The sequence below is a fragment of the Dipodomys merriami genome, unplaced genomic scaffold (assembly GCF_024711535.1).
Source record: "Dipodomys merriami isolate MVZ:Mamm:240054 unplaced genomic scaffold, mDipMer1.0.p SCAF_171, whole genome shotgun sequence".
Taxonomy (NCBI): Eukaryota; Metazoa; Chordata; class Mammalia; order Rodentia; family Heteromyidae; genus Dipodomys; species Dipodomys merriami.
In genome coordinates this window covers 640,159-667,319 of record NW_027203060.1, presented here as the reverse complement: position 1 = coordinate 667,319, position 27,161 = coordinate 640,159, and the positions used below count along the sequence as shown (strand labels likewise).

Here is a 27,161-nt window from a genome sequence, read left to right as displayed (position 1 = left end):
ACAGTATTTTCACAATAAAAAAATAAAATTAAAAAAAACAAAAGCCATGCTCCCTAGCCACAAATACACCATTAAATTGGAATTTTTGTCATTAAAAAAAGAAATAAAAGGGAATATACCTTTGAAATAGCAAAACCTATTATGAGGCAAATGTATGGGGGGTTTTTTGGAGGGGTTCGGTGGTGGTGGGGCCTGAACTCTGGGCCTGGGCGCTGTCCCTCAGCTCTTCAGCTCAAGGCTAGCTATCTTACTAAAACAATCACTAAACTTGAGAAAAAAATACCAACAACTTTGGTTTTTTTGAAACTGTGGATTCTAATCAAAGACTTAAAACAGGTGTTTAATATCTTGTCAGGTTTTCATATGACCAATGGGAAGGTGACAGGGTACTCAATGGTCACACATGTCTTTGAATGTAATGTTTGCAAAAATAGTTTGGAAATGTCAATGAATGGATGATTGAGGTTCACAAAAACAGTAACAGAAAGAAACACAGTAAGATGGGAGAACCTGATTCATGATTTATCATAATAAAATATTTATAATAAATAAATAGAATATTTACAATTCCTGGGCACTGGTGGCTCATGCCTGTAATCTTAGATACTCAGCAGGCTGAGATCTGAGGATCATGGTTTGAAGTCAGCCCAGGCAGTAAAGTCTGTGTGATTCATCTCCAATTAACCACCAGGAAACAGGAAGTGGAGCTGTGGCTCAAAGTGGTTCAATACTTGCCTGGAGCTAAAAAAACATAGGGACAGTCCCATGACCACCACCACTACCACCACCACCACCATACCTCCAATAACAATAAAAGCCCAGGGACAGCATCCAGGCCCTACATTCAAGAGTTCAAGACCTAGGACTGGCACACACGCAACACACACACACACACACACACACACACACACACACACACACACACACACACACACACACTTAACTTGGCTAGTTTTCATTTAAAAACTATTGAGTGGCCCCACAGATGCCAGGGTATTGGAATAATTAATCAAAGACTTCAAAGCAACTAATTTAAAAATGTTTAAAGAGGTAGCAAAAGATCTCAAGCAGCTGGGCATGGTGGCATAAGCCTATGACCCTAGCTATTTAGGAGATAGAGGTGGAGGGTTGTAGTTCAAGGCCAATGCAGGTATAAAATTCTCAAGACTCCATCTCAGCCAATGGCTGGGTATGGTAGTATATGCCTGTTATCTCAGCTACTAGGGGAGTGGGTTGGGGGACTAGGGCAGCTTAATGGTTGAGTATAGTAGTGCTGCCTTGTCATCCCCAGTGAAAGAACAATAGGAGGATAGAAGACCAGGCAGTCCTGAGTGTAAAGCAAATCCTACCTTGAAAATAACTGATATGAAGAGAGGCTGGAGGCATAATAGTAGAGTGATTTGTTTAGCAACTACGAAGCTAGGAGTTCAATCCCCAGGACTGAAAAAAAAAACACCCTGAAGCAAACAAATGGAGAATAATAATATAGAGATAAAAATTTCATAAAAAAGAAAACAGCTGATCTAGGAGGCTGAGATCTAAGGAATGTGGTTCAAAGCCAAGCCTGGGAAGAAAGTCTGTGGGATTCCTATCTCCAGTTAAGCACCAAAAGCCAAAAGTGGTGCTGTGGCTCAAATGGTAGAGTGCTAGCCTTCAGCAAGCACAAAGGCTCAGGGACAGCGTTGAGGCCCTGAGTTCAAGGCACAGGATGGGTACAAAGAAAAAAAGAACAGAAAGAAAACAAATAGGAATTCTGGGTGAAAATGCATAATAACTGAAATGAATGTTTAATAATAGCAAATTTAGTAGGCTGAAGAATAAGTCTCATAATTAGGTGTGATCATGGTCTGTGCGGCCACTTGAGAAAACTACAGAGGAAGTTTGCTTTGTAGATTAGAACAAAGCTTCCAGGAATAATTTTGAAAACTAAAGATTATTAATATCTTCTCTGCATTTGTCCCACCCCCTCATTTGCATTTTTGTCCATTTTTACAAAGTTGGTGTGGCTCATTCAGTAATAAACACTTTCCATCACAGTTGCACTTTTATTCTTACTCAGATCTTTTTATTTTGTTGATTTTGTTGGTTGTATTCAGGGAAACATTTTCATGGGGAAAAATATGTATACAACATAACCAGAATGTTACAAATTCAGAAATTGGTCATGACAAAAATCATGAGTTTTCCAAATTTTTCAAAATTGGTTTTCATGACCTCAACCCCTTTTTGTCTTGACCACTTACCCAAGTAAACAATATAGAAAAGCTACATCCTACTGTACATGGTGGCTCATGCTTATAATCCCAGCTACTTGCTAGGCACAGATTGAGAGAATCATAGTTCAAGGCTAATCTGGGCAAAAAGTTAATGGAATCCCATGTCAATAAATAAGCTAGTCATGGTGATATACATCTGTGATTCCAGCTACACAGGAAGTGTAATAGGAGAATTTCAGTCCAGGCCAGACTAGGCCAAAGGAGAGACTCTATCCAAAAATAAAGCCAAAAGGGATGCAGGTGTGGCTCAAGTGGTAAAGCACCTGCCTAGCAAGGTCAAGATGATGAATTCACACCCCAGTACCAAACGAAAAGCTGTATTGGTGGACTTCTGTTTTCAATAAACTGCCTTACTAAGTTAAGGTATGTACCAGGAGAAAGGTGAGGGACATTAAGTCAGACTCTTAGTCACCTGTTGGAAACTGCATTTAATCAAGAAATCAGAATACAATATCAAGAAGGTGAGACACTTGGAAGCATGGGTCAAGAGTTGAACCTCTCAGTAGTGCGTGTAGGGCTCCCACTCCTTGTAATATGTCCATCCCTATTTTGCTGGTTTGGGCAAGAATCTCAAAATGGCTCTTATATTTAATGCATGAAGGCAAGCATGGTATTTGTAAGTGATTGTGAGTGATCAGAGGCATGTCTAGTTTCATTCATTTTATTCATGTGAATATCCAATTTTCCTAGCACCTTTCCTGGACATGGTGTTATTGTTTGACAGAGTAAGTTCTATTGTTCTCTAACACAGCATGATGAATATATTAACAACAATCCATTATATAGCTCAAAATATTTAAAATAAAGGAATTTGAATGATAAAAGTTTAAGGTGATAACTATGCTAATTATCCTGAGATGTTCACTATTCAATGCACATATGAGTGAAAAACATCACCATATACCTCATCAATATGTACAAATATTATTAGTCAATATAAAAATCAAAAGAAAAATATAATTAGGCTCTGAATCAGATATAAATGCTCCAATCAATAGACAGCACAGTGGTACATCCTTATAATCCTAGCAACTCAAGAGGGTGAAGCAGGATTTCTTGCGTACAAGAGTTTAAGAGTAGCTTGGGCAACATAGGGGGAAAATACCATCTCAAAGAATTTAAATGTTGCTGGGCACTGGCGGTTCATGCCTGTAATCCTAGCTACTCAGGTGGCTGAGATCTGAGGATAGTAGTTCGAAGCCAGCCTGGGCAGGAAAGTCTGTGAGTCTTATCTCCAATTAACCACCAGAAAACTGCAAGTGGTAGAGCACTCGCCTTGACCTGAAGAGCTCAGGGACAGAACCCAGGCCCAGAGTTCAAGCCTTATGACCAACAAAAAAATAATTAAATGTTTATGGCGCTGGTGGCTCACGCCTGTAATCCTAGCTACACAGGAGGTTGAGATCTGAGGATCACAGTTCAAAGCCTGCCCAGACAGGAAAGGCCATGAGACTCTTTTCTCCAAGAAGAAAACGGGAAGTGGCACTGTGGCTCACGCGGTAGAGCTCATGCGGTAGAGCTCTTGCCTTGAGCTGAAGAGCCCAGGGACAGTGCCCAAGCCTAGAGTTCAAGCCCCACAACCAACAAAAAAAATTAAATGCATAAATATTTATATATGCATTCTATATTTACCTACCTATATTTATATAAATACATATTTATATAAACATATTTGTATGATTTTTATATCTATATATTTAATCTAAATATACATCAATATATTACATATCTACATACATACACATATGCACATGCTAACCAGTAGCTTCTTAGATGGTTTCATCAGAGAACAAGTACTTTTCTCATGGCCATATGCAAGTAATGTGGATGGTTGCAGCCGACATTGATGTTTTGATGAACTAGGACTCTACCAAGCGTTCAGAAATTGCATAGGAGTTCTGTTGATCAAGCCTATTTCTGCTTTCAGTTCTATGTATTTGTGTCTCAGTCTAAAACAACATGTAGCTTGCAATTGCAGCTTAATGTGAGGTCCAGATAATTAAGACCTGTGAATTACAAATTCTAAAGCAAGCCACAAGCTCTTTTTTTAGCAGAATGCCAAAGTGTTGCAGAGCCCAAGAGTCACCATTCTCATTCAAGTGACAATCAAGAACTTCTCTAACCCTTTATCAGCTCTAGAATCCATTTGACCCACTCAAGAATATGCTTTTCAAACTGGAAAATCATTATAGTCTTTAAAGATCAAACACTGAGAGATCATCAACAAACTATAACTTCCTTTTAAACTCTAGAATCAATGTCAACCTGACAAATCTTGGTTTCCTTTTCTCAGGGCTCCAATAGGTTAAAAAAAAAGCATATTAGCCATGGTGACTAATTCTGCTTATAATATTTAAAGGATTTAGTTCCAATACGCTCACCAGAAATAAAAAGAAAACAAATTCGACCTAAAACTATTTTTTCCTTTCATAGATTGAGATGATCCTCTGGAATTTATAAAACTGTGTGAGTTTGATCATGTATCTTGCTATGGCTTGAATGGTTATGGCTAGACAACTCCATCTCCAATGTGATTATATTTACAAGTAGAGAATTAGGAAGGTAATTAGTATAGCTGAGGTCAAAAGGAAAACCCTTCCCCACTAGCTAAGATGGGTAGCCTTAGAAGAGAAGGAAGAGACCGGGATGATTTCCTATGAGTGTCAAGAAACGGCATGACAGTGGCTAGAAGGAGGAAGCAGACCCTTAATATACACTGAACTGGCTAACACCTTAACCTTGTACCAGTTACCTTTAGAATTATGAGACAAAAATGTTTGTCAAAGTAATCTACTGAATTTTGTTGTAAGAGCTTAAATTAAGGCACATCCAAGTACAAGAATTGCAAAAATGCAAAACAAAACAATTTAAAACTCCCCCCTTTTTTGGTCCTAGGGCTTGAACTCAAGGGCCTGGGTGCTGCCCCTGTGCTTTTTGTGCTCAAGACTAGCACTCTAACACTTGAGCCATAGCTCCACTTCCAGATTTCTGGTGGTTAATTGGAGATATGAGTCCAATGGACTTTCCTGCCTAGGCTGGCTTTGAACCAGGATCCTCAGATCTCAGCCTTCTGAGTAGCTAGGACAATAGATGTGAGCCACCATTGTCCAGCTAAAATTTCTTTTCTGTTGTCACTGTATACCTCTAGCAGTAACTTCAGCATGTACAGGGTTAATAACAATTTCCTGGAGATCACTGCTCGAATGTATGGTGGGAAGAAGCTGCTCCAATTTCAGCCTGTTATTTCTCCCCATTTCTCTTCTGGGCTTATCTAAAGCTTTACCAAAGTCATGAAAACTGATGTAACTTTTTGCCCTCTTGCTGGAAGAACAAGAGCAAATGTAAACTGTTATATTATGCCAGGCGCTGGTGGCTCACGCCTGTAATCCTAGCTACTCAGGAGTCTGAGATCTGAGGATTGCGGTTCAAAGCCAGCCCGGGCAGGAGAGACCGTGAGACTCCTATCTCCAATAAACCACCAGAAAACTGGAAGTGGCGCTGTAGCTCAAGTGGTAGAGCGCTAGCCTTGAGCTGAAGAGTTGAGGGACAGCGCCCAGGCCCAGAGTTCAAGCCCCCACAGCCGACCAAAAAAAAAAACTGTTATATTATTGGCCCACCAAAGGCTCACCTTGGGAAATGTTTGGATCTTTTTGCCTCCCACCTAGAAGCAAAAGCTAAAACCAACGTTACAGCCTCCTTGTGTTTTTGCCCTGCAGAATGATTAAAAGCAGCTAGAAGATCCAATAAACCAAGTTTCAGTTTAAAATTCCAAACAATAGCAATTGAATAAATGATGAATCACATTAAGCATCTCAATAATGTAAAGGATTTTGACAAAAAAAAGTCCACCCTTTTCATGATTAAAAATCAAGCTCATTACCTGATTTATGTTGCTGTACATCACCTTTACAATAAAAAATTTAAAAAAAAATCAGGCTCATCAAAGAAAGAAGGAAACTTCCGGGTATGCAAGAGAAAAGTACTAGTAGTAACATTAGTGCTGGAAAGCTACCTGCTTCATCCAAAGATTAGAAATCCAAGGATTTCTGTTCTTACCACTTCTATTTGGCATTATACTGGATGTTCTAGTTAACAAGGCAGAAAAAGGAAGAAACAAAGCACTCTGGTTGGAAAGAAAGAGGCAAATCTGTTCAGATTAGGCAAACTGGAGGTGTGGCTCAAGTGCTAATCTGAGCAAGATTCAAGCCTCAGAATCAGCACATAGAAAAACCAAGAAAAAAATAGAAAAAAAAATACTAGGCAAACTTGTTTGTAAAAAACTCAAAGAAATCTACAAAAAAAAAAATCCAGAGCTAATTGAGTGTAACATAGATGCAAGATACAAAATCAAAATGAAAATATCTGCATTATACTTCTATTTCAGTAGTCTCAAAAAGAATAAAATAAGCCAAGTAAGAGTGGTTCATGTCTCTAATCCCAGCTACTCAGGAGGTGAAGCTTGGCAGATCACAGACTAGCCCAAGTAGAAAAGTCCATGAGACTGAATCTCTAAAATAACCAGCCAAAAGCAGGGCTGGAGGTGTGGCTTCAGTGGTAGAGTGCCAGCTGAGCTAGTTCAAGGCCTTTCATTCAAAATTTTGTACTGCCAAAAAGAAAGAGGAAAGTACTTAGAAATATATTTTACATTAAAAACATCAACAAAAACCTATTGAAATAAATAAGACCTAAATAAATGGAAAGGAACCCAATTTTCATGAATTAAAAACCTTAACATTGTTAAGATAACTCTTGTCTATATATTCAACACAGTTCCTTCCAACATAAATGCAACTGGAGACAAATGAGATAGAGAAAGCAAATGCTACCGTGTTCACATGTGTCTGAGGAACACAATAAGCCAATCCTGTAGAAGTAGGGAACAGAATAATAATCCCTAGGGACCTAGAGACAGGAAAGGGTAATGAGGAAGAGAAAAACTAAGGGGCTGGGAAGGGTGCTGGGGCTAAAGAAAGGTTGGGAGTGGGAGAGTAGATATATATGATTAATTCATAATATATACACATAATGCAGTGAATCTCAATAATTTGCAAATTCATATGAAGTATTATTTTCTTAAAAGGCACCATTCAGACAAGCATACATGATCTCATTCATTCTTTTAGTGAAGTAAGCCAAGCCCAAAGAAACATAGGTCCCATGGTTTCCCTTATTTGCAATATCTAGTATATATGTGAGTCAAGCAGAAAAGGTCAGATAAGGTGATGTTAGGAAAATGAACCCTAAGATATGTATTTAAATGTTTTTTTTTTCATGTATTTGTTTCTAAAGCATTTATTTTATTTTTTTAAAGTATATTTATTACATAGCCTCCCGCTTTATTTATTTATTTTTCTTTGGGGGGGGGGGGTCCAGTCGTGGGGCCTGAACTCTGGGCCTGGGTGCTGTTCCTCAGCTCTTCAGCTCAAGGCTAGCACTCTACCACTTGAGCCACAGTGCCACTTCCGGCTTTTTTCTTTTTGCTTATGTGGTGCTGAGGAATCGAACCCAGGGCCTCGTGCATGCAAGGCAAGCACTCTACCACTGAGCCACCTTCCCAGCCCTTCTAAAGCATTTATAAGATTATTTCTTTGTTGCTTTGTATGTCCTTCCCCCACAATATAACCCCTGATTTCACTGTATTTGATGTTGGTATAATTTGTGGAGGGGAAGTGGAAAAACAAGTCGTTTAAATAGGGATACAGGTGGACCCGTTGCAACAATGAGAAGTACAAGTTGTCATGTTGAAAATGAACTTTACAACTTTGGTGGGGGGGTGGGGAGGATTGGGTGGTGGGTCGGGAGGAGGCTGGGAAGGGATGGAAAGGGTAAACAAAGGAGGAGGCTACAATGCTTGATAAGAAATGTACTCACCAAAATGTCATGTCAAAACCAGCTTTACAATGTCGGTGTGGGGGGGGGAGGGGGGTATGATTGGGTGGGGGGGAGGGGGGAGGCTGGGAAGGGAGGTGAAGGGTAAACAAAGGAGGAGGCTGCAATGCTTGGTAAGAAATGTATGCATTATCCTGCCCATGTAATTGTAACCCCTCTGTACAGTATGTTCTCAAATAAAATAAAATTAAAAAAAAAAGAAATGTACTCACTATCTTGCCCATGTAATTGTAACCCCTCTGTACAGTATTTTCACAATAAAAAAGGATAACAAAAAAAATAAAAAATAAAAAGTATTCAACTACATACCTGTAATTTCGAGGTTTCTAAGAGGATACACAATACATTTGTTATAGAGACTGCCTCTGAGTCATTTTTATATGCCTCTGACTTATTTTATATTCTTTAGTACTGCTGGAATGTTTTTTTTTTTGGGGGGGGGGGGGTCCGGTCGTGGGGCCTGGGCACTGTCCCTGAGCTCTTCAGCTTAAGGCTAGCGCTCTACCACCTGAGCCACAGCGCCACTTCCGGCTTTTTTCTTTTTTCTTATGTGGTGCTGAGGAATCGAACCCAGGGCCTCAGGCATGCAAGACAAGCGCTCTACCACTGAGCCACCTTCCCAGCCCCTGCTGGAATGTTTAACCAGGCAGTGGTATTGCTCATAATTTTTTTTGTCAGTTGGCTGTGGGACTTGAACTCAGGGCCTGAGTGCTTGGTCCTGAGCTCCTTTCCTCAAGGCTCTAACATTTTGAGCCACAGCTCCACTTCTGGTTTTTGAGTGATTAATTGGTGATAAGAGTCTCATGGGGACTTTTCTGCCTGGGCTGGCTTTGAACTGCGATCCTCAGATCTCACCTCCCAAGTAGCTGGAATTACAGGCGTGAGCCATGGGTACCTGGCCACTTTTATAATTTTTTATTGTTTTTTTTTGGGGGGGCGGTGGTGGGGCCTGAACTCTGGGCCTAGGCGCTGTTCCTCAGCTCTTCAGCTCATGGCTAGCGCTCTACCACTTGAGCCACAGTGCCACTTCCGGCTTTTTTCTTTTTGCTTATGTGGTGCTGGGGAATCGAACCCAGGGCCTCAGGCATGCAAGGCAAGCGCTCTACCACTGAGCCACCTTCCCAGCCTCTATAATTTTTATAGATTTAGTTAAGGCAAGTTTATGTGAAAGCCATCTACCTGTCCTGATATTAACAAACCCTGCACATATAATTTGAAAAAAGGCAATATGTAGCAGAGTATGCATACAAAAAGATTATTTGTAAAACAAAACAGAATGTTTATGTGCTTTGCAAGATTGAAACATTCATTACCTGACTTATATAACTGTAACCTATGTATATCACTTTTGTAAAAACAATAAAAAAGTAAAAATTTTACAAAATGCACCATTTCTGGAAACATCCACGAAGTATTTTAAATGTTCATCTCTGACAATGAAGTGTGACAGATCAGGGGGAAGAAAGGGACTTTTACTACACATTTTAGAACATTTGTATATTTGATTTTTTTTTTTGTCGGTCATGGGCTGAACTCTGGGCCTGGACACCGTCCCTCAGCTCTTCAGCTCAAAGCTAGTACCCTATCACTTGAGCCACAGTGCCACTTCTGGCTTTTTTCTGCTTATGTGGTGCTGAGGAATTGAACCCAGGGCCTCATGCATGCGAGGCAAGTGCTCTACCATTGAGCCAACTACTCAACCCCATGTATATTTGATTTTTAAAGGCATATTTAATATGCATTGATATTTGGGCCTTAACTCAGTGCCTCACTGTTTCTTAGGTTTATGGCTTGAAGCTGGTGCTCTACCACTGAGCCACACCTCCACTTTTAGCTTTTTAGTGGTTAGTTGAAGGTAAGAGTTTTATTGACTTTCCTTCCTGAGTTGGCTTCAAACTGTGATCCTCTGATCTTAGCCTCCTGAGTAGCTAGGATTACAGGCATGAGCCACCCGTGCCTGGGTTTATGCAGTTCTTTTACAGTAGGGGTATGGTGAAGTATTTTCATTTAAAAATTGAGAAAATTGCTATGCTATTCAAATCAAGCCTACAAACCTGTCCCCAAGTTTCTAGGCTTCTTTGCTTTGTAGCTATAATTAGGGCTTAGTAGTGTCAGTAAGCTTAAGGCAGGTGGCAGCCCAGAGACCTCCAACTCTGACATGTTCCCAATCATCCAAAGCCTCTACTGTCCTAAACCTATGGCATCCTTTTGGCACCATCAAGAGGAAGGTACAAAAGATTACAGAGTATCATAAGACTCTTCACCTGATAGCTACTCTCAGCTGGATTTCATTGAGAGTAAAATAGACCACTGAATGTAAGAAAAACAATAAAGGGTAGCGATTGCACAGAGGAATAATAAAACAATTTACTTGCTGGGTATTGGTGGCTCACTCCTCTAATCGTAGCTTCTCAGGAGGCTGAGATTTGAGAACCAAGGTTTACAAGCCAGCCTGGGCAGGAAAATCCATGAGACTCTTATCTCCAATAAACCACCAAAAAAGGTCGAAGTGGAGCTATGGCTCAAGTGATAGAATGCTTTCTTTGAGCAGAAAAGCTTGGGGATACTACCCAGGCTCTGAGTTCAAATCCCAGGACCAGCACAAAAAATGCTTTTTATTTGTTTCTGGTTTATGAGGGGATGTGGAGGATGAGACAACAGCAGTGTGTGTGTGTACTTTACAAGGGAAAATACATTCATCTCCTTGGAACCTTTATGACTACAATGAAGGGAAACAGAGAAAAGCAGACAGCTGTGGCATATGCTACAGAGACTCTGCATTCCTGTGAGATGGGAGAAATTGGTGGGCTGCTGGAATGTGTACAGGTCTGAAAATTTCCACAGGAATCACAGCCCTTCTTCCTCTCAGCACTGCCTGGCGGCTAACAGCTAAAACGTGTGTATGAGATGCAGGGTTGGAATGAAAGAAGAGAGCATTCCTGTAACCTTGTTTTGGGATTCCTATCCTCCAAGTCAGAGCTATTTTCTGAGTAAACTACTTCCCCATATTAAGATCCTGATTGGTATAAAGAAATGAACAGGACAGTTTCATGGGAAATGGGCATGGAATAATAGGGACCAGTGGTTTGGTCTCTCATCTTATCCTCATTCAGCTCCACCCAGCCCCAGTAGTTCATAATAAAATATGCCATCACGCCAAATCAATTACGCTAGGAGTTGTTTAGGCCTATCACCACAGAAACGAGGCACAGCGATTGCTTCATCTCCCTCATGGTTTTACATCACTCCCCCATGGTCTCAGTCTTTGAGGTTTTTTACTACACAGTGTACACTCCTAAAAGAACAAAGCAGAGGGTCATCTCAATCCTGGAAACTCTGAACATTTTGGCTATGAGAAACCAGAGAAACAAACACTGAGACCAAAGTTCTTACCTGCAGTATTTGGTTACACATTTGGTAGTTCAAATGCTGGAATTCAACATGTTTTCAATGAAGGAGTCTCCATTCTGGACAATCTCATTTACCTACAGCTGCTTGTCACTCTCATGCCATCTAATGTTTGTACCACAGCCTTGGTGACAGCTTCAACAACAACAATGACTTCAGTTGAGTCACCAAAGATCTGAAATTTTACAAAGGAGAAGGGATAAAGCAGACTCAGGGGGATGCTCATCTCCTATCTCCCCTATCTCCCAATTCTTCACATGGCAAAGTCCTTGCACGTTACCAGCTGAGGCTATCACCAGCGGCAGCAGTATGGAGTTAATGTCAGGAGACTCCCTAGCAGATTTCAGCTGAACTTCTGCTTCTGTCATCTCAATGTAAAGCAACAGAGTTCCTGCAACTCCTCATTCCCCATAGTCTACTCCCAAACCCAGTCTTTATATTTCTCCTCCTGTCTAGTATTTCACTACTATGGAATTCCATTCCTTCCTGCCCTTCTGACCCCAAGCTTTCACCTTGCACTCTCTCATATTTTTCCATTGGCCCTTTTATTCTTATTTTTATTTATTTCGTTTTATTTTTTGTCAGTCCTAGGGCTTGAACTCAGGGCCTGGGCGCTGTCCCTGAGCCTCTTTGTGCTCAAGGCTAGTGCTCTACCACTTGAGCCCCAGTACTACTTCTGGTCTTTTCTGTGCATGTGGTACTGAGGAATCAAACCCAGAGCTTCATGCATGCTAGGCAAGCCCTCTACCACTAAGCCACATTCCCAGCCTTCCATTGGCCCTTTTAAAGTAAGATGAAAAACAGGAGTCTCAAGGTTCATCTTCTTTCCTGAACATAAAAGCACTTAAATCTACAAAAAATGAGAAACCTACATAAAGTATTTGATTGGGCCACAGCCTACTGTGAGAGTACCATCTTCTCTTTCTGCATTAACTTTAGCAATGGACTCTATTTGCAAATGAAATTGCCTGTATGATAGACACATCTATGTGTGAAAGGTGAAGGTCTATGTGTATGTGTACACAAATGCACATAAATATATGAGCACCCTGGTTTCTAAGATTTTAATATTTCATGGAATAATGAGAGTCTATTATCTGAGAAATTCATTTCTAGTTTTTGAACCAATGAAGGACAACAGAAGAAGACATGGAGTTGTGGATATCTAGGGCAAGTCACAATGAAAATGGACAAATATGGCAGCATCTCACAATTTGATAGAGCAAGAATGGGCTCCTTTACAATCATGTGGGCTCATACACCTGTAATTCTAGCTACACAGGAGGCAGAGACTGGGAGGATCACATTTCAAGGCCACCTTGGGCAAAAAGTTAGCAAGATATCCATCTCAATAAGACAATCCAGGATTTAGTGGGTCAGACATCAGACCCACTGATTATAACCTCAACTATGAGGTAGGAGAAGCATGTTCCAAGGCCAACCACAGAAAAAAGTTTGAGACTCTATCTAAAAAAAATTAAATTTAATTAAGTCTGGCTCAAATGTAAGAGTACCTGACTAGCAAGCAGGAGCCCCTGAGCTTAAGCCTTACTCCTGAAAAAAAAATCTGTTCAACAAAAGCAATGAGGACACTGAACAATATGATCAAAATCAATTTTGTCCAAACTCTTGAATTAATCAAAGGCTTGCAACAATCCAAGGAGCATTTGCTTAAGAAAAATGGCTGCATCTCAACTTATTCTATTCTGTTCCTTCCATCCCCAGCTTTTTAGTTGCCTTGAAATCAATAGCCTAACAACTTCAGTAATTGGAAAATCAATAGCCTAGCAGCCACTAGGGTGGGCAAGATTAGATTGGAGGTCTCCCAAAAGCCTTATCTTTAGAAAATTGTAACTTGTCTTTCTGGGAGTTCCTTGATTCATCTTTATTTGATTTGTCTCAGAGCTTGTCCCAAGCAAGACTTTTTTTGCTTTAAGATACTTTATTTTTGTTGGGTGTTGCTTGGTCATGCTTGTAATCCTAGCTACTCAGGAGGATGTGATCTGAGAACCATGGTTGAGATTCAGCCTAGCAAGAAAGGTTTGTGAGACTCTGATCTCCAATTAACCACTAAAAAGACAGAAATGGAGCTCAAGTGGTACAGTGCTAGCTTTGAGCAAAAAAGCTCAGGGACAAAACCAAGGCTCTAAGTTCAAGCCCCAGGACTAGCACCAAAAACAAAACAAACAACCTCCTCCTGAAGATATTTAGTTTTTTCAGAGCAGTCTTAGATTTAGGGGAAATTAAGCAGAAGGTACAAAGAGTTGACACAGGGGTAGAGCAAACTTGCGGCTCTAAGTCATCCTCTTGTAGAAATACCAGTTTTACAAGTATCCATATACAAAAATATGTTCTGGAGAGTTGATGAGATCAGGTAGGAAATCACAGTATCTGGGTACAGCATGGAATAAGAAAAACAACACATTGAAGAGGCTAGCAAGGATTCCTCTTCTATGAGCGGGCTGTATCATGTAGAGGGATATACCCTCCACTTGGAAGAAGAGAGAAGTGAGTCCTAGACTTTGCTTCAAGGTCTTCTAGGCCAACTCCTATAAAACTCAGCAACAGACAACAACCCATCTGCCTCACGGCACCAGACTTCAGGTATCTAATTTGTGCACTAAACTTGGAACCATAACCCCAGGTTCCAAGCCTGAACATCTGACTTGATCTCTGGTATCTTTCAATGCTGAGGCTGACTTCCATGATCTCAGGCTCTAGACCACCCTCAGCGCTGAGCCAGTCCCAGGGGTCCACACCAGTGCCAGGAGTGTCCTCACAGCCTTGATCTCCAAGTGTATTCCAGGGACAGGACAACACCCAGCTTCAAATCAGCTTAGCACTGCATAAGCTCCCTCAGCTCTAGTCATCAGCCCACCTCCCATGGACCCAACCTTCAAACCAGACCCTTCAGTTACACACTCCACTCCAGACATGTCTAGCAACAGGCTAACCTCTGCAACCATAGGCTCCACGGTCAGCCCAGAGCCATGTTGGCCTACAGAGCCCTAAGTTACAAGCCTGCTCTTGTGCCCAACTGGCCTCAGAAACAAAGACAGCACCCATGGGCATGTGATCCAGTCTTGCCAAGTACTGAGATGGTCTCTTTAGCTCCACCCTTGAGGCTGATTCCTGAAGTCCCAGAATTGATGTTAGTCTTCATATACCTAACCACCTTGACACTAGCAAGACTGGCTCCTATGGAGCTAGGGCCCAGGCTTTCCAAGAGCCCTACACTACATTTCAGTACCTATGATCCTACAAGATCCCAGGCTATCAATTAGCCATATGAGTACAAGCTCCACAATTACTGCCTTCCACCTAGACTGGCTTCAGGGTTCAGGCTAGCTCCAGCAGACCTAGGGTTTAGGTTCTCTCCAGCAGATCCCAGTGCCAGACTTCCCTCCATATACTGAGTTTCTAGGACTACCCAGGAGGCTCCAAGCTCCAGGAATAGCCCTGCAGATTCATATTCTAAACCTGTGGATCCAGGATTCAGTTTATATTCCCAAGATAGGTTACAGGCCCATCACAGTGCCTGGCCAGGTCCTGAAAACTCAGACTCAAGATCTATCCTAATGCCAAGACAGCTCTTGTAAACCCAGGCTTCAGAATAGCCCCCAAAACACAGAATGAGGCCCATCCCAAGCAGACAGAATCAACAGGTCCACCTACCCTGCTGGCCCAGCTACCAAGCCAATCTGAGGACTTCAGTATCAAGATTGGCCATAAACACAGTACATCTTGCCCAGAAATTTAGAATTTAGGCTTGATTTAGCCATCCCAGAATGTCTGACTATCTATCTATCTATCTATCTATCTATCTATCTATCTATCTATCTATCTATCTATCTATCTATCCACCCAGCCTTTTTTTTTTTTACATAAATAGTGTCAATTTCAATTTAAGAGTATAGTTCCAGGAGCTGGTAGCTCACCCCTATAATCCTAGCTACACAAGAGTCTGAGACCTGGGTGATTGCAGTTCAAAACTAACCCAGGCAGAAAAGTCTCCAATTAGCCGATAAAAAGCCAGAAGTGGTAAAAAGCCAAGCTGAAAGTATGGCTCAAGTGATAGATAGATCAATAGTAGTGAACTAAGGAACATGAAACTCTGAGTTCAAGCCATGGTACCAACACCAAAACAAACAAGTAATAAATATATTTATCTTATTGCTGATTTCCCATATGCAACCCTTCCCTCTCTACTCCTTCTGTTTTCCCCTATCAATAACATCTTGGGTCAGTATAATACATTTGTCAAATTTTATGTATTGCTATTCATTAACCAAAGTTCATAGTTTACTTTCAGAGTCAGCTCAAGTTCTATGGGTCTTAACAAATGTATAACATGTACCTACCATTACACTGTCCCAAAAATCTTCTGTGTTCCATGCATTTATACCTCCCTTCCCATCAAGACCTGTGGAAACTACTGGTTCTTACATGGTCTCTACAGTTTTGATATTTTTTTGAATGGCATATAAGTAGAATCACATAGATGGAACATTTTCAGACTGAATTCTTCTATTAGCAATCCATAGTCATTGCTGTCTCATATATTTTCTTGGCTTGATAGATCTTTTCACTAAGTAATGTTTATTATATACATGGACCAGAGCTTATTTACCCACTCATCTATTAAATATTATCTTAATTACTTTCAGAAATTTTAACAATCATCAATAATCTGCTATAAATGTTCATGGATAGGTTCTTGTGTGAACATAAATTTTCATCTCATTTAAATAACAATCAAGGAAACTTGTAAGTTTCCAAGATGAATCTATGCTTACTTTGGAAGAAACTGCCAAACTGTCTACCAAAATGGCTGTACTATCTTTTAATCTTACCAGTAGTGGATGAGAGTTCCTGTTTCTCCACATCCTTACCATCTGTTGGTGGTGTCAGTATTTAGCATTTTATCCATTAATAATGATGCCAACAAAACTAGTCCCATGAGGCTAAATATTAGGTAACTCAATTTATATAATTATACATATTCTATAGAAGAAGAAATTAGACTATTAGCTTCCTAGGTCTTGTGGTACAGAATAATGGTACTTTATTGCTGATGGTTATAGGATTTTTTTTCTTGCAGTACAGGGACTCAAACTTGGGGCTTTACAAATGGCAGAAAAGTGGTCTATCATTGAACTACATCCCTTATTTCACATTCATTTTATGATGAATTTTATGGTGATACTTTCACAACTCAATATTTTGAAAAGGACTGAGCTATACAACTAAAATGGTAACATTTATAATGTATGAATTATACTTCAGTGAAAGATTTTCATTTGTGTGTACTGGTCCTGGGGTTTGAATCCAGGGATCTGGACACTGTATCTGAGCTTCTTTTGCTCAAGGCTAGTGCTCTATCACTTGAGCCACAGCTCTACTTGTGGCTTTTTGGGGGGTAGGTTACTGTATAATGTCATGGATTGCCCAGGCTGTCTTTGAATCATGATCCTCAGATCTCAGACTCTTGAGTAGCTAAGACTACAGGTATGAGCAACAGGCACTTGTCTCAATGAAAGTTATTTTTAAGTGGGGTTGATCCTTCCCATATATACTATTGGGAGAATTAACTGAAGACATATGAAATATTATTTTACAAGAGTTAGCACTCAGATACGTGGTGGAACTGAAATAAATTTTGCCTGACACTATTTTCCCCAGATTAGGTGTAATATACTATCAAGTTGAATTCAAGAAAGTGCCAAAGTCAGAAGCAACTTTAAATGCCTGTCCCTGTTGGATCCACACAGTAAATGAAGATCTATCTGGCTTACTAGGATTGTTGGAACAAGTGAACTTTGCTTCCTAGCTCCTGTCCAAACTAAGTGACCTTTTCTACCCATTCCTCTGGGCAGACAGATTTCCCCATCCACACACATGAACCTGTCACCTTTTTCTCAGAGAAAGGTTGAGGTACACATCTCTTCCTTTGGGTTTGACCAAAAAAGGTCTCCATGGAAGCAATGTTTCAAAAGAAGAGAGAATCTATAACATAAGACCCAACTAACTCCATCCTGCTAGTGGTTTCCTTGGGTATTTTGACAGCTCAGAGCTTAATGGATAATAGGGACCATTAACTTGGAGCCCTCCATATCTTAAAGTTCACAGGTATTCATTATCTCACACAGCCAGATTATGATTTTTCTAAACATCCCAATTAATTAAGAGGCTGAACTCAGGACCTGATTCCATAGCCAAGGTCTGTCTTCAGACTTCTTACACATTTGTGCCAGTCCAGGTAGGTTGGAGAAATGGCTGGAACAGAAGCCTAATTTTCATCTCCCAGATCAATTCGCCTAACACAGTTGTCACATTCAGCAGTAATTTGTACACTGTTGAACTATTTGGACACAAAAGTTAATCATCCCACTTTGTAAAAACTATATTTACTATATTTCTTTCACTGGGAAAATTAATTAAATTTGTGAAAGTGAAGTACTCAGTGTTAGGAAAAATACATTCCCCCACAAAACATGTCATGTGTTTGTGCTCATCACAGGCTTGTTAGGCTCTGATAGTATAGAAGAGTAAAATGCATGTGAAATCACATAAAAGGAATTCTGTCTTTTTTGTAGTGCATTGAAGGAAATTATGTTATGCTATATGAACAGAGGAGGGACATCTCAGCCTGAAGATGAACAAAATGCATGACATGATTCCCAAAGATACATTAGACAGAGAGGCAAAATATTAAGGAGCATCTCCCCAGACAGAAAAGCAAAATGTGTGTATGTATAGCCCTCCAAGATACTCATCTAAGTAGGAATAAACTCTTGAAAAGGGAATGGGGTAATGAATTAAGTTATGACAGCTAGGAATTCAAATTTGGCCATCATATGCACACTGCCCAAATCATTCCTGTCCCATTGCACCTGGTGATAAAGACTACTTAAGGAACAGCTGGGTAGGGGCAAAGACTTACTGGGCTTTTTTAATGGGACCCATTGGTGAGGGTGACTCATTAGCCCTGCTGCTTTCAGGAAACAGAATTCTGAGCAGCCTCCAGCCTTGCCCTTCAAAGATAGGGTTGAGCTCTCATCCATAGCTAAAGGGAAAATAGAAAAATGAATTCCTTTTGTTTACTCTCCTCCAATCCCCAAATCATTCGACATTCTCATTAACAAGAAAACCATTTATTTGCAATGACCAATTCCATCACTTACATCATAGGATTGTAAAGGAGTCACACTTGACTGGGATGTAACACAGTGAAAGAGAACTTACCATCCACACACACACACACACACACACACACACACACACACACACACACACACACACACACACGAGAAGGAATCACACTGCAGGCATCATTGAGTCCAAGTTTAGGTATTCCCCAAGCAATCAATTTATCTCCCCAAAACCCATGCCCAGAGCCCACTGAACACACAAAACTGGCAAGCCCAGAATGAAATCAGACATTATATTTCTACTATCATGGACAAGTGGCTTTTAACAAAGTCACAATTTAAAAAAGACAAAATAGAGAGCATGTCTCCAAAGGAACATCTTTGCCAAGCACTGAGGGCTTGGACTATCATGAATAAATCTTACTGGTCCATGCTAGGAAACTGGTATTAGAACTGTTTTACACTGAGTAGCTCACAAATGGGGAAAGAGACTTGAGTGGCAATGCCTATGGGTAAAGAATAGAATCTATAGGTTTGGTAGGAGACCATTTGCAAGTTTAACATAGATATTGCTTTATTTTAAACCCTTCTCCAATTTTGTGGGAACTCTGAGCTACTATAACTTCACTATTATCTGCAGGTGCAGGACTGAGCAATCATGCCCTCATACTCCTTGTACAAAATATTCCCATTTGCCTCTATCAGAAGGATGCTCATAGGAAGAAACTTATAAGGGACACAGGAGGGCTGAGGGACACTCTGGTTCACCAATTCATTGACAAGGCCCTGGATGATGGCGTGATTGGGGGAGTTGAGACCATAGGGTAATACTCCAGTACAGATTCCTTTACAATAGTTTGGGGTATAGAGATGGGGAGCAATGATCCAGTGATCCCAGCCCAGCTGGCGGAAGCTGACTTTGTAAGGGTGAAGGGAACACTGGTTATTGACAGGCCCATCCTGTTCCTGGGAGGAGCACGAAACCTCAGATGCGATGCCACATGCTTGTCGGGCACTCCGAAAGAAAAGAGAAGATTCACTTTCCACAAACTCCTGCTGACCTCTGGGAAGTGGTTTAGCCTTCTGAACACTTTTATGAGTATCATTGAAATACAGTAACAAGAAGGCAATATCCAAAGAGGAGGTGCCATGCCACTGGAGCCCAAGAACCTCCCTGCCTTTTTGTTGCTGACACATGAAACGGAATCGTAGGAATCTGCGTCCCTTGCGATTCCAGAGACTTTGCTGAAGACAGTGTGTAATATCCATCTCTAGCCAGGATTCAGGAATGAGGGAAGGCTTTGTGGAACCTGTTCCTGAAGAAGGAAAATGATTGACTGGGCATTTGGGGATCCAGGGTTCCACATGGCAGGAGAGAGGGCAGCGAGCTAGGTGAAGCCGATCGCGATAGATCACAGTGGCTCTGACTAGTTGGTATGCTACGCGATTGGATGCCAGAGGAAAGTCCAGGTTCTGTACATGCCAGGAACCTACACAAATAAGGAACAAAGGATTAATGTCTTCTCATCTGAAGATCTCTAACAAAAGTAGTCAATATTAACTGACAGCTGCAGTCAGACCTGAAATGAACACAAGATAAATACTTACAGTTTGAGTATATTATATATGTGTGTGTATATGTGTGTGTGTGTGTGTGTGTGTGTGTGTGAATTCTTTAATCTGCAATACCCTTGAGATAGTTATTGTCCCCATTTTATAGACTAGGAAATTGAGACTCAAAGAAGTTATGTCAAAGGATACACAGGCAAAAGCTGGGGGTGTGGCTCAGTGGTAGAGTGCTTGCCTAGCATATATGGAACATGGAATTCTGTCCCCAGCACTGAATATACAAAAACAAAAACCAAGGCCAGTATGTGGTAAAGTCAAGATTTGATTCCAAATCTGTTTATACTAAGAAAAAAATCATGTCTTTTAGATCACTCATTGCACAAAACTCAGTTGTAAACTTATTCTGTATGCATACTATGTGTATAGGACATAAGCTGTATTAATAGTTGACTATGATAGGTTGATGATTGAAAGTGACTAAGAGTGCTCATGTCACATCACTATATAGTTACAACTTTGTGGCAAAAACGCAATATTGGGCTCTACTCCTGCTATCATTTCAAAGCCAAAAAATGTGTCACAGAATAATTTTATTGATTACCCCCTAGTAGGGCTTTTTTAATTTTCTGCCTTCTGCCAACATCAAGAACAGTTTTGCAAGTATCTTTTCCTTCTTTGGCCATGTCTCCTTCAATTCTTACTCTCTTGATTTCTTGTTGGGATTCCATTTAGCCCATTCATTTTATCTTATTCTTTTGTGATGGTAGGAGACTTGAACTCAGGGCCTAGACACTGCCACTTAGCTTTTTCACTCAAGACTAGTACTCGACCACTTGAACCAAGTTCCACTTCTGGCTATTTGGTGGTTAATTGAAGATAAAGAGTCTCATGGACATTTCTGCCCAGGCTAACTTAGAACCACAATCCTCAGACATCATCTTCCTGAGTAGCTAGGATTATAGGCATGAGCCATTTCTCTTTATCCATTAATTTTAAATACCAATGTAACAATGCTTTGATCTCATTAATGTTCTGTTTGTCAAGCTTCAGGGCCCTTAATGACTAAGAGCTTTAATCTAAACTGCATACTGACACCCAGTGGCCAAAAGGTTGGAAGGCTGGGCCTGCAGAGCTCTGAACTTTTGCCCCCATTTCCAACAAAGGTAAAGGACATAAACTACAAAAATTAGACCACAGGATAAAATCCTCTCATCTTCAAACATTTTAGTTAAGTACATCCATGTGTATTTATATAGTATTCACCTAACCTTCACTGAATGCACAGCCTATTTTTTAAAAGAAGATCAGGACCTTTTACATAGAAGTTCTTTAATGTCTTGATGTCCTTAGAATACTTTTAGGAGTTGGCATTGCAACTCATGCTTAACACACCCTCAAGTTTGTGGCGCCAGCCATCAGGCACACAAGGCCCAAGCCAGGCTTCTATTTGTTTTCTCAGGCTATTCCACCCTCCCATCTTACAACAATCTTTCCAAGAGGGCCCACCCATACACCTACCCCACCCTGCCTGAAAAGGAACCCAACCCCAACCTCTTAAGCAGGCTGTCTGGGGGAGGAACTGCCTTTTCCTTTGAGTCCTTGACATTTCTAGTTTCCTGAGGCAGGGTGCGGTTGCTAAGGAACAGAGCCAGGAAGGGTCTGCTCAGAACTCTTCAGGGAAAGAGGTGATTCACACATCCTGTGTGATTGAACCTGTCATCTGCTTTTGAATCCTTTCCAGAGTCTCCAGATGCCTGTATGTTCCACAGTTAGCCCAGGACACTTGCTTAATCTTAGGTATCCTTCTTTTTAGCCTCATATCATCTGGGCAAACTTGATTTGTGCAGCTCTTTGCAGCACTGAAAAATGGAATCCAAATCCCTCTTTGTGGCCTACAAATCTCTGCCTCTTACTGGCCTCCTAACCCGCCATTCTCCATAATGTTTGACCGGCTCCAGTTTCTCTCTGCTCTTCTAATCCCTAGTTTATCTTACAAGCTTCAACTCAAACATTACTTCTTCAATGATACCTGTTCTGATAACCCATGGAAGCAGATAATTTAATTGTTATTCCCTGTCACAACAACTTATTTCAACAAATAAAAGATAGGAGTGTAGGGAGGTGGGGAGGGAAGGGATGAAAGGGGAAAAACAAAGGAGGAGGTAACAATGCTCGATAGGAAATGTACTTATTTATTACCTTACTCATGTAACTCCTCTGTACAGTATTTTTACAATAAAAATATATACAAAAAAGAAAAAAAGATAGGAGTGTGAAATAAGGGAAGTATTTGGGGTGGGGGAACCAGTGGGAGGAGGGGATGAAAGGAGAGGGCTAAGATGGAGTAGATATGATTGAAGTATTTTGTATGCTTGTACAAAAATAATGAAACCTGTTAAATTGTTCTTAAAGGGAATAAAGCATAAGAAAGAGTAATGGATGAGGTAAATTTTTATCACACACATATACTTGTATACACATATACTCATATATAAAAGTATATAAAGCAAATATAAGTATGTAAGTATATACATATCTGTGTACTTTGATATATATTGATATATAATGATATATTTATATGTATAGAAATAACACAATGAAACCTCTTTGTACAATTAATATACACTACCAAAAAGTAAAAACAACTGCCTATTCAATTATAGCACTTGCCACAATTTGCAATTATTTAACTTCTCTGTAAAAAAAGCTATTTAATGGGAGTAGGATTTTTTACATGTCTTCATCACATCTATATGCCAAGCACTCAGTAATTGCTGAATAAATATTGGTTGAGTTCATCCTCACCCACACCAAGCTATTTCCTCTTTGCTAAATCAGAACCTACATCTCCCAGCTTATATGCTCAGTCTCCTTACTTCTTCCTCATGTACCAGTTAAAAAATCACCTCTTCGGAGGTACTTCTCAACACTCTTCATGCTTTCCTTTTCTTTCTCCAAGCAGCCATTTCTTTGTAGAGTCCTGAGTACTCTATTGCTTAACTTGTTCTGAGTCTTGTTCTTCTTGTAATATTGTTATGTGATTATCTATCTGTCTATCCATTCTACAGTATTATGGATCCATAGAGGTCAGAGAAGTATCTGACCCAAATGTACTCCCAGGTGCTCAATTTAAATATGTTGGGACTGGAGGCATGGCTCAAATGATTGAGGACCTGAGTTCAAACTCCAGTCCCACCAAAATAAAAGAAAAAGATATCTGTTGAAGATTTAGCATGGCATAGTAATTTAAAAAGCTCAGGATCTGCAGCATCAGAACCTATATTTGACACTTGGTTGTACTGATTGCTAGGCATATGGCATGGATGAACACATTCTAAACCTCATCTATAAAGTGTTACTACCACAGAACAAAGGAAGATCAAGGGACATGTTAGTAAAATAATTTCTTACAATCAGTGTCTGACACACAATTAAGCTCATGCTAAGAGATAGCTAAAAGCGTTTTCTTATTTGGAGGAGGAGTGTGTGAATCCTGTCCAAGTCATCTCTGAGACTAGTGAAAGCCCCAAATTAATCTTATCAGGTCCCCAAGAGTTCATTGAAGATTTTCTACCTTCCCTAGAGATCCCTGCACTTCCACTCTTGTCTAGGGACAGTATCTGATGCAGTTATTCAAAGCAGACTCGAGCATGATGAGGACAAAGAAAATTCCAAAGCATGTCTGACACCCAACTCCCAAAGGAGCAAAAGGGGACTTAGTAGGAAAACTGCTTGGTGTACAAGGATGATGGGGGTATTACATTTAAAGACTTAAGCAGTTGTGGATAGATTTTAGAACCAGCCTCTTGAGCTCAGATCCCCTCTCTACCACACACTGTGTGACATTTGCAAGTTACTAAACTTCTGTGGGTCTTAGTTTTCTTATCTTTAAAATTAAGCTAATTGTCCCGTGACAGCAAATTGTAGTGGCTATCATTAAGGATTAAATATGATAAGGAAGATCAGAGTCAGACATTCAGACCTTCAGATATTATCTTGTTTCCATCCTTTCTGAGGCCATATAAGCATGCTATTGATGGGAATCTGCTTTGTTCTTATAACTTAATGTTGCTCTCAAGGCCCACTGACAACCCCCTCTCCTCACCTTCCTGATTCTCAGGAAAACTTCACCCATGACCTTATCTGAAAGTGCAGAACTGCCAGTGTCAAGGATACCACGGAATCCCAAACAGGACAGGACAAAGACATGCAAAAGAAGGCCTTACACTTGAATGTATAAAAACCTTAAATCTGCTGGGCTCCAGTGGCTCAGGCCTGTAATCCTAGCTTACTCAGGAGGCTGACATCTGAGGATCACAGTTTGAAGCCGGTCAGGGCAGAAACATCCATAAGACTCCTATCTCTAATTAACCACACACAAAAAAGCTGGAAGTGGAACTGTGGCTCAAGCAGTAGAGCGCTACCCTTGAGCAAAAAGAAGCTCAGGAACAGTACCCAGACCCTGAGTTCAAGCCCCAGGACTGGCAAAATAAATAAATAAACAAACAAACAACCCCCAAACTCCAAAACCAACTTCAACCCTCCCCACTCCCTGCTCCTTATTTCTCTGACCCTAGTAGGTATTACATGGAGTCCCTCTGCAGCAGTGACTAAGGTCTGTTTGGTTCTGTAGAGGTCTCTACCTTCTTTTTCTCCTTTCATCCACTTGATCTTTCCTAACACCTGTACTCTGCCTTCTAACAGCAAATCACCACATAAACAGCCCATCACAAGAATGTAGCTGGCTATTTCTCAATTCATTTTCAGAACACCCTAAGACTTTCTATAGTAGATAGAAGCTGAAATACTTCGTTTTGCGGGGCCTGGAAAGGATTGCTCAGTAGGCCCCAAGGCAATCTTAAGTTGGAGCCCTAAAAGGAAGTAGGATTTGAGAGGATTTTTTTCCCCAAGCTTGCCATCCTTTGAATTTTTTAGCCTTGAGCCAACAAGCCACCCAACAGGCAATGAAACCCTGCAGTAAACCCAAATTCCTTGTTTTCTTCCTTCCAAAGCAGTCTGGGAGCAAAACTCACCTCTGAGAGGCCTTGCAACTTTGGCCGAGGGCCTCACCAGCCTCACCATTGTGGCCCCAATGGTGCGGTTCTCCCTTGGGTGCCCATGTGGGTCAGCTGAACGCTGGTACAACTTCAGCATGTACCGCAGGGGATACCCTTGGGGCCATGGCTTTATCTGCTGCTTCCTAGGGGCATCTTCTAGCAGCTCCTGAATCAGAGGCAAAGCAGGGTCCTCAGCAAGGGGGGCAACAGAGGGCTGCTCTGCCTTGATCATTTGGACTCTGTGTTCCATCAAAAACACCAATCCGCAGAAAAGAATTCGAAGAATGGTGAGGAGGGCCATCTTGAAAAGCTTGGTGTTCAGCAACAAGTTCCAACCCAAGCCCAAAGCATGTCTCTCAGGCCCCTTCTTTTCATGCAGATAACCACATCCTGGCTTAACAAGCACCATAGATGGGACAAGGAAAAAAGGCAGGCAAGCAAGCAGGTAGGCAGTCAGGCAGCTAAACACTGTGCTGCTTCCTGAACCAAAGTAGGTCTCCTAATAATTTGGCCTCTTGGCATCCAAACAAACAAAAGCAGCAAAAGGGACAAGACAGCATGCCCTTCCCACCTTCTAACAGTGGGAACAGGAGCCTCTTCACAAGGCTGAGGTAATCAAAAAGGAGAGAACCATTCCAGGACTGGTGACCTCTCCTTCACCAGGAAGATGAAAGGAAACAGCTTTGCCTTTTTGGGCTCCACAGCTTTAAAGGAAATCCCTTCATCAGGCCTTAAAGGGCCAGACGCCTCCTCATACCCCTAAAGCACTTTCCCCCAAAAGTATCCTGCTGCTGAGTTGGGATTCATCTAGGGTGATTGTTAAGAAGGCAAATACCTGAGTCCAAACTCAAACTCTCTGGGAGTAAAGACTTAGCAAGTGCTCTAAGAAGTTCCCATGAACACTAACATGTGGAAATCACTGTGTGATTTGTGCTGTTGGAGCTTGAAGACAAACCTTTACCAGGGGCTCTCAATCCCAGTGCTGTTCATTGGAATCACCTGGGGAATTTCAACAAGTCTTGATGCTTGGGTGTCAACCTTGGGGATTTGGATACAATGGGGATAGGATGTAACCAAGGCAGTAAGATTTTTTTTTAAGTTCATAGATAACTTTAATATGTAGCCAAGTTTGAGAGCTCTACCTTAGAATTTTTTAGTTCAATAGGGACTGAGTGGGTTTCATCAGAGAAACCTGAGGCTGTGGAAGGTGAATCTGTGGAAGCTTGCCTAGCCTGGCTTAAAGTTAATGGGAGGCAGCAGGGCTAGACCAGTTGGTTAAGACTGCCCTAGATCATAATTCTGTAAATAGTGGATATAGGCCTTGTCCAATTTTGTTGGAGTGTTGGGGAAAAACTAGAGTAAGAGTAAAGATGTAGATCTAGGAGATGGTGAATTAATTCTGATTTGTGGACGGTTGTTTACCCTGTAAAAAGCCTGCCCACAGATAGGCAACATTATTGTGGAAAGACAAAGATTGGAGTGGGGGGAGGGCGGGGGTGCATACACACATGCATACTGGTTCTGGGGCTTAAAATCACGGCCTGGGCATTGTCCCTGAGAGTCTTTTGCTCAAAGCTAGAGCTCTACCACTTAAGCCACAGCTCCAGGTTGGCTTTTTCTGAGTAGTTTATTGATTAGTCTCATAGACTTTCCTGCCTGTGTAGAGCACATGTGCAGCAAAGATGGCGCTGGGAGGGGGTTGAGTGGGCAGAGCCCAATTTACTGTAGAGCACATGGGCAGCCAAGATGGCGCTGGGAGAGAGTAGAGTGGGCAGAGCCCAATTTGCCTTGCAATCAGTGCCTAACCAGCC

At 41.1% G+C, this 27,161-nt stretch overlaps 1 protein-coding gene across 1 annotated transcript; it reads right to left on the bottom strand.

Annotated features, from left to right (window-relative positions):
• Positions 1-19,354: 19,354 nt before the first annotated feature.
• Bmp15 (bone morphogenetic protein 15) lies at positions 19,355-25,651 on the bottom strand. Its single transcript, XM_070025716.1, has 2 exons — positions 25,327-25,651; positions 19,355-20,214 (listed from the first exon to the last, which is right to left on the bottom strand). The coding sequence occupies exons 1-2, from the start codon at positions 25,649-25,651 to the stop codon at positions 19,355-19,357; spliced, it is 1,185 nt and encodes a 394-aa protein (XP_069881817.1).
• Between the last annotated feature and the right edge of the window lie 1,510 nt (positions 25,652-27,161).

Bases quoted from the DNA above. Each gene is read 5' to 3' on its own strand.
- Bmp15 (XM_070025716.1), bottom strand. From the start codon at position 25,651: ATGGCCCTCCTCACCATTCTTCGAATTCTTTTCTGCGGATTGGTGTTT. The intron at 20,215-25,326 runs GTGAGTTTTGCT...TTATTTGTGTAG, and splicing joins AGTTGCAAGGCCTCTCAGAG to GTTCCTGGCATGTACAGAAC.